Below are 12,606 nucleotides of genomic sequence, written 5' to 3' on the forward strand. Positions count from 1 at the left end.
CTGGCTTTTGGGTGTGCCTGGCTTTTCAAAAATGTGCCCCGCTTGTGCTGCAACGGTTCTTGCATTGGGCAAATGCTTCAGTTCTTGCTCTGTATGTTTTTGTTTTTTCGTTTCACTTTGAACTATGTAACATTTATAACATTTGTAAGCCTCTAGGATTTTCCCTTGCATCTAACCCTTGCACCTCTTGCCTTTGTGGCCTCTTCCCTCCTACAATTAAACCTTCCTGCTTTGTGCCTCGTGCTTTGCTTTGTGGCCTTCTTGTCGAACGTCCGTCTGTTCACTTCACAGGTGGGCGCGTGAAGACCTGGAAAAGACGCTGGTTTATTCTGACCGACAACTGCCTTTACTACTTTGAGTACACCACGGTGAGTCCGTTCTGACTGTAATGTGGGGAGTGGGCACTGTTGGAGTTGTACCTTACTCATTGAAGGGGCATGTTCAGGAATGTAGAACCTACTGGGATTGCTGGAATCTGCAGTGTGCATTAAGGAATTCTTATTTAGTACACGTAACGTTGACTGTTCACTAATTTCACAGAAAGCTGTGGAGAAAGAACTGGGATTTCAACTACACAATTTTAGTATCATTGGGGGTCGAGGCACTGCTAGTATTGCACTCTGGATACATATTGGCACAGTGTTGAACAAATGCTGAGGCGGAAGTACAGGAGGGGGTCAGGCGGAATAAGCAGCCCACGGTGTGCCGTAGGACAATGGATTAATTCAAATTCACATTCATCCAAACAAAAGGAATTCAAATACACTAGATGAAAATATTTTTTAGGCTTTATTTAGTTTTCTACAAATGGCTTTTGTTTTGGTGCTTTCTTTTGTTGACCATTGTATGCTATGTTGTGATTTGTACTGTGCACCACTGTCATTTTCATGGTCTCTATGTGCAGATTGTACTGCTTCAAGGACCCCCAGTTTTGTTTGTGAAATTGTTTAGTGCAGAGCATTGGGTTTTGTTGACTTTCCTCTGCAATAATGTCCAAAGCTTAAATGTCAGATATGCACGTTGGAAGAGCAATTGCACACTCTCAACACACAAGGTATTTGGATTTATGGAACTCAAAAACACCTCCATCCTGTGGCAAGAAGTAATCTCGTAAAGCTAATATCAGGAGGGCCTATACCCAGAGAGCCACCCACCATATCTTTTGGTTTAGTTGCCTCCTAAGGCACAATGAGTCCAGGTGGAAATGGAAGAGCTTTATATGCACTGTTGTTTTTAACTCGTGTGTTAGATTCGAAGTATGGGCAAAATGTGTTTCATACCTAACTGGGCCTTTTTCAAGGCCTAATATCTATAAAACAAAACATTTTGGCTAGATTAACCACTGATTTCAGTGGGCACAAGAAAACAGTTTAGAGGTTAAGGTTAAGCATTGTTATTTCAAGGGATTTTCAGAAATGGCTCTTTGGAAGGGTTGTAAGAAGTCAACCTAGTCGGTGAACACGATTATAGATACTTAGGGCCTCATCACGTGTTTGGCAGTAACCCTTAAAATCGGCGATAACGCTATCAGCGCCAATTTTAAGGGTCCATCGGATCACAAATCCAAATACCGCCGGCGCCATTACAACCGGCGCAAGTACAGCCGGCTGTACAAGCGTCGGCTGTAAAAGTGCCAGTAACCATTCGTGCTAAAACATTGCAATCACGAATCCGGCGTAGGCGCAATTAGCGCCAGAAAAGCGGCGGACAATCTGCCGAAAATAACCCCAGCAAAAAGCTTGAGGTAAAAGAACACAGGCCACAGCAATAAGGGCCGAGGTGAAACCAATGCAAATCAGAGGCCTACAAAAGACTCACCCACGCACAACACACCCTCCCCAACACCATTCCACCAGTAGGAGCAGGGAGGAGACAGCAATAAGGGCCCAGGTGAAACCAATGCAAATCAGAGGCCTACAAAGGACCCACCCATGCACAACACACACTTCCAAACACCATACTACCATTTGGAGCCGGGACCCTTGATGTGGACTTCTACTTGCTGTGCCTGGAGCTACAGAGGCCAGCCAACCAGGCCAGGGCCCTGGGAGTGCAGGGGGTGGTGGGGATGAGGAGAAGGAGGAGGAGAGCAGCACCAGCAGGGTGGCCAGCCATCCCCAGGGTCAGGCCAACACCCTGGGCCCTGATTGATGGCCAGTTGGTGACTGAATATCGGCTGGACAGGGCAACCATCACCCAGTTGCTGGACACAATCCAGGCTGACATCGGCAGCCGCAGAGCCATCAGCACAGCAGTACCTCTGCTAGGGAAGCTCGTGTCTGTGCTACAATTCCTCGGGACTGGCAGCTACCAACCCACCGTTGCCATGATGCATGGCATGGCCCAGTCCACATTCAGTGCCCTGCTGGGACAGGTGCTGGATACACTGTTGAACCATGTGAATGAGCACATCGCATTGCCAGCCACACAGGCACAGGTGAACCAGCTGAAGGGTCAATTCCATGCCATTGCCCAAGTCCCGAATGTAATAGCAGCCCTGGACTGCACACATGTAGCACTCGTACCACCCCAAGCACATGAGGCAGCCTACAGAACCAGTACCATTCCCTGAATGTGCAGATGACATGTGGCCCTGACGTCACCTTCAGCCACTGCTGTGCCCGCTACCCAGGATCCACCCACGACTCCATGGTCCTGCACAACAGTACCCTGCCAGCGTACATGGAAAGGCATCGAGGGCAAAACGCATGGCTGCTGGGTGAGTACAAATGTATACCATAATGCATGTTAATCCACAACTGATGGGGCTGGTCACACGCAATGAAATCCCTGAATGTCAATAGGAAGCACCATCAGTGCAGCATTTCCAATCAAGCACCTTGCACGTGAAACCTTGGACATGTCCAACACAGCAGAGACATCCATTCAGGATGTAAAAGACATGTGGCAGCACAGTGACATATGGAAGGCCTACCACCACAAAGCCTCCTGTGTGAGTAGCACTATGGCTTCCAACACTGACACAGTACAGACATCCCACCCAGCCCACCCGACAGTCATGCATATGTAACACAAAAGTCTCCCCATCCACAAATGCACCACACATAAGTAGTCTGAGTAATGGCAATGTACATCCCACAAACCCTGTCCCCTGAATGGCCAATGAAATGCATGGATAACAGTACAGAATAGTGACAACCAATAGATGCAACTGCAGCCAAAGGGAATGGCATTGACACATGAGGTAGCCACTTCTCGCATGCAGAAGCAGATGGAAGGGCCCCTTACCCAGTGACAAGTGAATGAGTACTGTTACATACTGAAACAGAGGCGTACCAAGTTGTGAGTACCTCATTGATTCAATGCTGCTCGTAGCACAGCACACTCCACAATGTTATTGACCAAATGACAAGTATGGCAAGATGACACTGATGACTGAGCCCTGTACACCCACTGAACTTACCTTGTCCCCAAACCTACTTTCTCTCCCCTGCAGATGATTCTGGATATCCCCAGTACACATGGCTCATGACCCCTGTGCGTCATCCACACACTGCAGCGTAACGGGCATACAACCTTGCCCATGCTCGAACACGGATCTGCGTGGAGAGGGCATTTGGACTGCTGAAGGCACGCTTCCGGTGCCTAGACTGTACGGGGGGGGGGCATTGATGTATGCACCAGAAAAAGTTAGAAACATTGTACTGACATGTGTCATGCTGCACAACATCTGCTGTCGCAGGAATGTGCCACTGCCCCCTGATGCTCATGTGCAGCTACCTGAGGATGGGAGTGAAGGTGATGTCGTGCCTGAAGGTGTTGCACGTGGGCTGAGGGAGGGGAGGTTGCCCAGACACGGATTGATTGATGTTTTCTTTTAAACGGGTGACGGCTACATTTAACAAATGTCACTTCAACATTAAAAAGCACTTTTTCACAATCACTACTGTCCATGATTTGTGATTTTTGAAACATGATTTATTCTCAGTGTAACAATCCCTCCTCCCCCCTAGTGAACACCCAGCACACAATCCCCCCTCCCCCCAGTGAACACCCAGCACACAATCCCCCCTCCGCCCAGTGAACACCCAGCACACAATCCCTCTCCCCCAGTGAACACCCAGCACACACAAACCCCCTCCCCCCAGTGAACTCCCCACAACAGTGCAGGTAGGTGCATGTTTGTTACCAGGGCACCCACAACGATGCCATGTCCGACTAGGATGGTTGTGGGCGCTTTCCTTGTCCAGGCCCCTCTGGTGTGTGTGACCTCCGGTGGCGCTGTTAAGAAAGGAAGAAGGCAATGAATATGGCAAGGGAAATGTGCACAGAATCATACAGTGAACAACTTTGAATCTAACAACGTGCATACAATACCCAAGACTTGTGTATACTAAACCCCAGGAGTGCAAATAGTGTGAATGAAAAGGGATGTGGGGTAAGCACTTAGTACCTCCTTATGACTGAAAGGAAAGTCGGCAAACTCCTTACCCACTATGCTATTACAGATACTGACAGCGCTAAGCCCACGTAGAGGGCAAGCAAGGACAGGATCTGTGAGCTGACACTCTGGATGATACTGAATAAGGAATTTAGAAACAGTACTCACGAGGACCGGAAAGACCACTTGAATGTCAGTAAACCCACAAACCCAGTTGATCAAGCTGGGACCCTGAAGGCTATAACAGCAATAGGTGGAGGAAACTAAATACATAAGACCCTAGTCAAGGGGCAAGTAGGAATAGTGATTATAGAATAGTGAGGAAAACAAAGGGCATTCACACTGGGACTAATTACAACAGCACCCAACACCTAATAATCAATGTGAATTAGATGCAGAAGTGCAATGGAAAACATGGAATGGATCCCAATAGAAAGTAAGGATCAGGAGCAGGGAAAATGATATCGCAAAAGGAAACCTTTCCCACCCATCCAAGGAGAAAAGGCAGGAAGCTAAATCTATAAAGGGAAAGACTAATGCATCAAGTTTTTCAGTAGCAAAGGACGGCTTCAAAGAAACAGAGAACACAGGCAAATTGGGCAGTATCAAAGGGTAAAGCACAGAGAAAGGCTGCCTGCAGACAGAGAAAGACAGAAAGGGAAATCCAGAAAGCAGAAATCAATTAAGCACATACATCCGAAATCCAGGGCAGAGGAACAAGAAACAGGAACTAGGAACCAGGCACAAAAACTAGGAACCAAGAACAAGGGACCAGTCACAACAGGAACACTGCAACAATGACCAGCGCTGGACTGAAGTAAACTGAGGCTTTTAAAGCTCCTTAACGAGCACACCCCTCAGGTGTGCCACCTGCTGCACCTGCAGCCACAGGTGTTGCCTATCCTCCACCCAACCTTGTCCTGCAAGGGAGGAGGTGAGGCAGTGAGCCAGGCATTCTGGGAAGCATAGTCATTAGATTAACGTAGCATTCTGGCTGCCAAAAACCTGGAATGGATCCAGAAGGGAAGTAACTTGGAAAATAAGGTTTTAGCGCTCCCAATTCATCACAGCACTGTAGCATAAGGTTCGGAGGAAATGTCCAGTAGGGAAAACACTCCAAAACATGCCCCAAAGTGACGGGAACGGGAGCGAAGGGAGCGAGCCGTGACAGGCGCATTGAACGGCGCCTAGGAGACGGCTCAAGGGAACCCTCCGTGGGTGTGGTGAACGTTGAAGGGACTGACCTGGTTGCCTGCATGTGCTGTCGGAGAAGGTTGTTCCCCTCCCTTGTCTGCTCAGCAAGTGCTGACACTGGCTCGCACAACTGCCTCACCCTTTGTCCAAACCCTGTCAGGGCTGCGGTGCATTGCTCTACCACTCTGCGTGTGCACGCATTGTCACGCACTATCTACTTGCATCCATGGCGTATGGATGCACTCATAGCCTTGATGTGCCGGCTGTGCACCTTGACCATAGATTCAACTTTGGCCTGTTTGGCCTCAATCACGTCCAGTCGGCCCATCACTGCTGCCCCCGTGATGAAGGGTACCCCTGGTGTGGCAGGTGCCGGCCTGCCACGTGTGCGCTGTTGGGGTGGGGGACTGCATGGGGACATGTTGCCGGCTGGGATTGGGCTGCCGGGCTCTGAGTGCCGGTCTTCATGGCTGCATTTGGTGGCGTGTCCTCGTCTGGCTGTGGTGTGCGGACACCATGCACATGCACACGTGGGGTTTGTGCTTGCTGTGTGCCTGGCCCTGGGGTCTCCTGTGGTGTGACCATCCCTTTAGCGTCACTGCTTCCGGGTGAATGCAGACGTCCTGCCTGATGCCCACGTGGAGGTGTCACTCCCACGTCGGGCTCCGATCCACAGGTGAGTCCCTCTGCATCGGAGCTATGCCTGGTGGCTTGGGGCGAGCTGGCCGTGGATTCCCTGCGGACATGTGGGTGCTGCAGCGGTCTGGTAGGGCTGCGTTGTGGTGAAGTGGGAGGTGGCCTGCGTCGGTTCCCTTCCGTGCGGCCCCTTTGTGAGGTGGTGGTGCTGGTGGAGGCTCGCTGCCTCGGGCGCCGTTATGGTGTGGCCTCCTCCCCATCATCTTCATCCCATGGGGTTTGCCGTGTGCCTGTGGGGTACATAGGGTGTGGTTTGAGTACAAGGCAACCTACTTTAGTATCATGAAGTTCATGCCATCAAGTGGGATTGAAGACAGTATCAATTATGCATTCAACTTGCATTTTGTTCAGTCGCCATGTGGTGCTTGGTGTGAGTGTGGAGGTGCACTGAATGGGAATGTTTGTGTGACAAGATTACATGCAGGGTTGGGGTGCACTGCGCTCAGGGTCCTGGGGGTGTATTCTTGCACACTCACACTCTACGTAGCTCTCCCATGGCTATGGATGTCTATCCCCTGCCCTTTCTATTGATGCACTGCACGTGCATGGTAGTCTAGGCAGCACTACGGTTCAATGGATCAAGGGGTCACTTATGGGTGTCTGCAGTGCCTCACACACATTTCTTCACATTCATTCACTCAGGGTCTGCATTTGTGGTACTTTCAGTTGCATGCATTTTTCAGTTGCATGCATTTGGGGTGGGACTCACCTGCAGTTGGATCAATGCCAGTGCCTGCCTCTGCTCCACCAATTCCCTCGATGGTGCCGATGTCAATCAGGGCACTCATCTTCTCCTCCCAAGGTTTGAGTTCGGGTGGGGGTGGTGGTGGCCCTCCTCCAGTGCCCCTGCTTTGCACTCCTGTGCTGTGAGAGGATGCCGCGGACTCTCACACGCAGATCGTTGAGGCGCTTGCAGCAATCCTCCCCATCCTGGGGCACGCGCCCCACTGCAGTGACCCTTTGGCTGATGTTGCGCCAAATCTGTGCTCTGCACTGGCCACTGGTTTTGCGCTGCTGCAGCTCTTCGTGATGGATCTCGGCCTCCTCCACCAGTACAGCCAGGTCCTGGTCGCTAAATTTGGGCTTTCTCACCCTGTCCAGGGCATACTTGCCCCTGGTGCGCTCCTGTGACGTGATTTGGTGTTCAGCGGGGTGGATGGCTTCCAGGAGCTGTGATATCTGATGGATTGTGATTTCCAAGATGGCCGTCGCTTTGTTTCCCGTTCCGGCGGTGACGCGTTTCCCACGCGTGCTATTAGCGTAGTATGGTGGTAGCGCACGGTGCGCCGGATTTACGGGTTCTACCCGTTGTGCGCTATTTGCGCTACCGCCATGTCCCTGTACGCATTCACAAAAACTTGTGATCTGACGGATTATCCGCCGGGGGGGCTTGGCGTTAAAGCTATTTATGTTTGACGGGAAAACCGCAGCATAACCGCCGAACTCGTGATGAGGCCCTTAGTGTAGCCACATTCTCACAAGGTAAAGTATGCAGAGCAGCAAGACAGACTTCAGGAGATATGGGGCTGGTGTGTAAGTACAGATAACACTGCAGAGATGGCCAAGTAATGATGAAGCATATATAAATATACAAATATACTATTACACCTTGAAACAAATGCAGGTGAAACTTAAGTATATTACACACTTCAAAACAACACTCCTCTACACGTATATACACTGTTAGCAATCCCAAGATGAAACTACACCACACTTTACCCTCTAGAACATTTAAAAGCAATTCAACAAAACCGTGCACAAGCTATAACAGCAAAGTGGCAAGAGAACACAATATATCACAACGCAACTTATAACTTGGCAAGTAAACTGTTTAGGGTCTCGGGAGCCGGTGTGGTTAAGGGTTAGGAAGTCTAAAGTTTCCCTGCACAAGTGTTTCCAAAGTGAACAGATGTTTCAAATGTCTATTAAAAACACCTCTTGTAAAAAGCAAGTAAGCAGCAGAAATTAGGGGTACACTTTTTATCCCACCATGCTAGGGGTTACCCATGGGGGAAGAGGGGGCTGTTGCCAAGACCTTCACTGATCATAGCCAGGAAAAGGTATTGCTTTGTGCTTTTGCAAACCCTACCTACAGGGATGGGAGGCTCCAAAACAGTCAGGTACGCTGACCTACCTTAACTGCAATTTTTTAGATGACCAGGCCAAGGGCACCCAGAATTGCCAGGGGTTGTGGGAGTCCCAGAGTTGCAGGTGCAGTGGCTGGAGATGGTGTCCAGATTGGGTCTGGCTACGCAGCCATTACGGTCCTGGGACATCATCGACAGACTTGCAGCTTGACAAGCGAGACTCCTTAGGACAGCAGACACATTGAATTGTTCTACAAGCATGGACCGCCTGGACTCAGCAAGCATAGAAATGCTGCGAATAAACCCCATTCAGGGGTCAGCAGGCCTGACTCATACTGTGCAAGAAACAGGCTCCAGGAAGGGCCCTGTTCACAGTTGAGAGCAATAGTGATGTTCCTGGGCCACAAGTCTGGGATCTGCAGAGACCCAAGCTCCAGCTCAGGATGGTAACTGTAGCAGCAGTGATGCCTTATCAGCAGATGGGCAGCCCACTGCATAGGCCAACAACCCTTTCATCCGCCAGAATGCCCAGTATTGCCCTCCAGACGGAATCTCTAAAGATTAAGTGGTACGTAACAGTGTTGCTACTTGGACGACAGTACATGGCGCTTAGTGTAAAATTGGATGTGTCAGTGGTTAGTTGGAGAAAGTACGTGATGCCCACGTTTACTTACATTGGATGGACACTTCCCCTAGTAGGGTACATGGGGGGGGATTAGTGTAAAAAAGGATGAGTGAAGAGTTTATTTCTTTTCTTTGAGACCATACACAATACATGTTACGATATGATATGACATTTATAATGCGCCTGTTCACAAGTGTTTTTAGGCGCGACAAGACAAGGAGGGGAAACAAGGGAGGACAAAAACGATCTTACTAAGCCTTCTGTCATTCAGATCGTGCAAGTGCAGGGAAGAGGGATGGGAGACGTGCCGGGGTGTGGGGTCGGAGTGGAGAAGTGCAGGTAACTCAATAAGTGCAGCCGGCTGATGCTCTTAAGCGCAGTGAGAAGGGACTGTAGGGTTGCAGGTACAGACCTTTAAGTGAAGGGGGAGCCCGGAGACAGTGCAAGGGCAACTGTACATGCAGGAGCCTTGGTCGGAGTTCAGAGGGTAGCCAGGTGACCAGCACACGGAGCAATCAGGGACATCAGCAGGGGAGAGGAAGAGAGAAAGCGGAAGCGAAAAGGACGGTATTGAGTTGCTTCCGAAACCGTAGATGATTCTGCTCAAGTTTGAAAGGGGCAGGGAGGCTGTTCCAGAGGGAGGCCTAGCCGAGGAGAGAGATCTGCCCCCCATGCTCTGCTTGGCAAAACGTCTGACCGTCAAGAGAGTTGGAGGTGGATGAGCGGAGAGCTCTAGAAAGAAGATTTTCAGTAAGAGAAAGTTGGAGGTAACGCGATCCCAGGCCCCAGAAAGCCTTGTGGACGATGCAAAGGGTATTGAACTTGATCTTTGCAGCCACAGGGAGCCAGTGGAGAGATTTCAAAGCTGGAAAGATACGATCCCTGTGCTTGAGGACAAGTCTCACATCCTGTTCTGGATAAGTTGTAAAGGTCGATGAGTAGAGGCAGGCAGATATAGAAAGAGGCTGTTGCAGTATTCCAGCCTAGAGAGGACCAGAGCTCTGGAGAAAGTGAGCTCCTGTGGAAAGAGACAAAAGAAAGAATACCTCTGAGCTGTTCCTCCTCAAAACCATATAGATGATAAGTCTAAATGGAATGGTTCAGAAGTTACCTTCCCAAAGACAATACCAGGCAGTTAGCTTACAATGGGTCAGGTTATGACCTTAAAGACTTTACATTGTGCAGAGTCAACAATGGAATGGACTATGGTTTACTTCCTTGGGGACTGTCCAAGCGGTTCATTGGCTTTTAGAACCCAAATGCTTATTCCTTATTTTATGTTTTTTGTCCTGTTGAGAGCACCATTCAATAAACTGCTGTTCTACGCAGCCACTGATGTTGTTCCCGCCTGTCCAGGGCAGGAAGGCATCAAGGGGCTTCCCTCGTCATTGGGGAGGCAGCAGCAAGCCCAGGTGATTGGCTTGGGCAACACTGGTAAACTTAAGAAGAAATCCTCCAGGTCTTCCTCAGTAGGCTAATGCACTTTGGACATATTTTCTTCTAGTGTACGTGAATTCCTTTGGTTTGGATGAATGTGTATTGCGGCTTGATAGCCCCAAACCCAGTCCTGAACGGTTCATCCACAAAAAAGTACTTGCCCAGGAAACGAAGCAGGAACTAGTGAAAGCGCATAACATTATTTGGTGTTTCTAGAGGGCAAGAAGACGGCAAAAAACCAAGATGCCAAGGCAAGACTTAAACCACATGGAATGGCTATTTTGAGTATATACTGTTCGAAATGGCATTTCACAGTAAAAAGGATGGTGCACAGGAGGGCACCTACAAAAGATGGTGAACACTGTTCACTGCCACCAGCCCGTCCGAGCGCATGAAAAAAGGCATAAAGAATGTTGCCAGACAAATGTAAAATAGGGATATAAAGTACCCCTGCTGCAGCAATCCACAGTAAGGAGATAATATATATATATATATTCGAGGCTTGTGGGTCTGTGCAGACTTGAATGCTTTGCATATGCTGACGTCTAGTGGTAGATGCAGAATAATTGCATGACTTGTTTCCGAAGTTCAAAAAAGGACCTCGACTGGGCATGTTTGTAATACTATCCCCAGTGTGATGTGTACTGTACCCATGGTCCTTCAGGCATCGAGGTCCCTCAGACTGTTTTTTTCACCGTTGTGGTCAATCACTCTTACATGGAGCCCGTAGCTTCTCCAGCATGGGGGCTGGGATGGATTTACATGCTCATGAATATTCCCTGTCATCAGGCTGTAAATCCTCAGTAAAAGGAAAAAGTTTCACTTTATCTTTTAAAACTTTAACTTTAAAACTGTATTTCTCCTCAATCACTGTCCTCTGGGTCATACTGCCCCCATCCAATGACGGTCCTCTCCCTAAACTCCAACCCTGGAGGCCATCTTCAGATTTTTACTGCACAAGTCAGTGTTGGGAGCCCTTTTTTGCTCTCCGAGCTATTTTTCATATTTCAAGTGTTTTCCATTTTGAGTACATTTTGATCGATTTTTATGTCCTCATTCGACCGCATGGCAAAGATCATATTACATTGTGGATCTTCAGCAAGTTTCGAGAAGGCCTGGGCTTTTGGCCTACTTGGTGCCTTTTCATCATGACCGAAGAAAAGAGATGTCTCTTCAAACTCTGCGCGAAGTGTGGATTGAAGAATGTGTATGTCCAAGATTGACACCACAAATGTCTGTATTGCCTGCATCCGGACCATGATGAGGAAGGATGCAAGGTTTGCCAGGGGTTTTTAAAAAAGACAAAGAAAGACTGCTACAGCAGGCTGGCGGCCTGGTTGAAATTGGGTAAGGCCTCTGACTCTGCTTCAGGGCATGGTCATGCTTCCGCAAGATTGGCTGGTGCTAGAAAGATACTCACTCCGAAAAGAGGTTGAGGTCCTTTGAGGATGCCCCGCTCCCGTCCCGGGTGTGCAAAAGAAGGGCAGACTACACGATGTTGATCTCGCTGGGTTTGCCGCATCTGCGGATCTCAGCGCGAGAAGGTTGAGGTTGCAGTCACCAGCTACTTCTATAGCGAGACAACCGGTGAGGGATGCTCCCTCTAACAGAAAGTCCTTGACTCCATCTAAACTCTGCTTACCATCGTACAATGCACCGAAGGAAAGATCAAAGGTTGACCCTTCACTGCCTCCATCGGCGACACCATCATCAGCGGTTCAGCCAGCCAGAACGACTTTGTCATCGGCACCCACGTCCACATCAATGAAGGCTACATCCGCCCTGTCGACGATCTCGTCAACGGCCATCACTTCTTCGTTGAAGGGGAGACTGGACACGAAGGTGGTGTCAACGGTCAGGCCGACAGCTACTTCTAGAGTGTCATTGCCACCAAGGCATGAGGTGGCCGTGGCAGCGCCTAAGAAGGGCCCTGAAAAAGGGACAGCACCCCTGGGCATCCACCACAGAAGTCTCCGGAGAGGGGAAGGGTAAGGCTTCTGCCGATCCTAAGAAGGGTAAAAGCCTGCGGGCTGTCCCAGAGAAGACAGTGCAGATTTATAGCAGCTAATACCAAGGCGAGGATGATCTGCCCGAAGATTATTATTCGGTCCAACGAGGGGATCAGGGATCCGTCTCGGTCGGGGTGGGGGTCTCCTCGGAGGGAG

The 12,606-nt window shown here is 49.5% G+C and overlaps 1 protein-coding gene across 4 annotated transcripts in view; it reads left to right on the plus strand.

The window, feature by feature from the left end:
- Window positions 1-12,606, plus strand: part of CYTH1 (cytohesin 1) — a 914,859-nt gene that overhangs the window by 817,402 nt on the left and 84,851 nt on the right. For 3 of the 4 annotated variants that reach the window (XM_069655238.1, XM_069655237.1, XM_069655239.1), the window contains exon 10: window positions 290-368. In XM_069655238.1, the coding sequence (XP_069511339.1) occupies window positions 290-368 (79 nt within the window). The remainder of the gene's footprint in view (window positions 1-289; window positions 369-12,606) is intronic. The other variant, XM_069655235.1, reaches the window with a different exon arrangement.

Source organism: Ambystoma mexicanum, chromosome 3q (genome assembly GCF_040938575.1).
Source record: "Ambystoma mexicanum isolate Mex_15411 chromosome 3q, UKY_AmexF1_1, whole genome shotgun sequence".
Lineage (NCBI taxonomy): Eukaryota > Metazoa > Chordata > Amphibia > Caudata > Ambystomatidae > Ambystoma > Ambystoma mexicanum.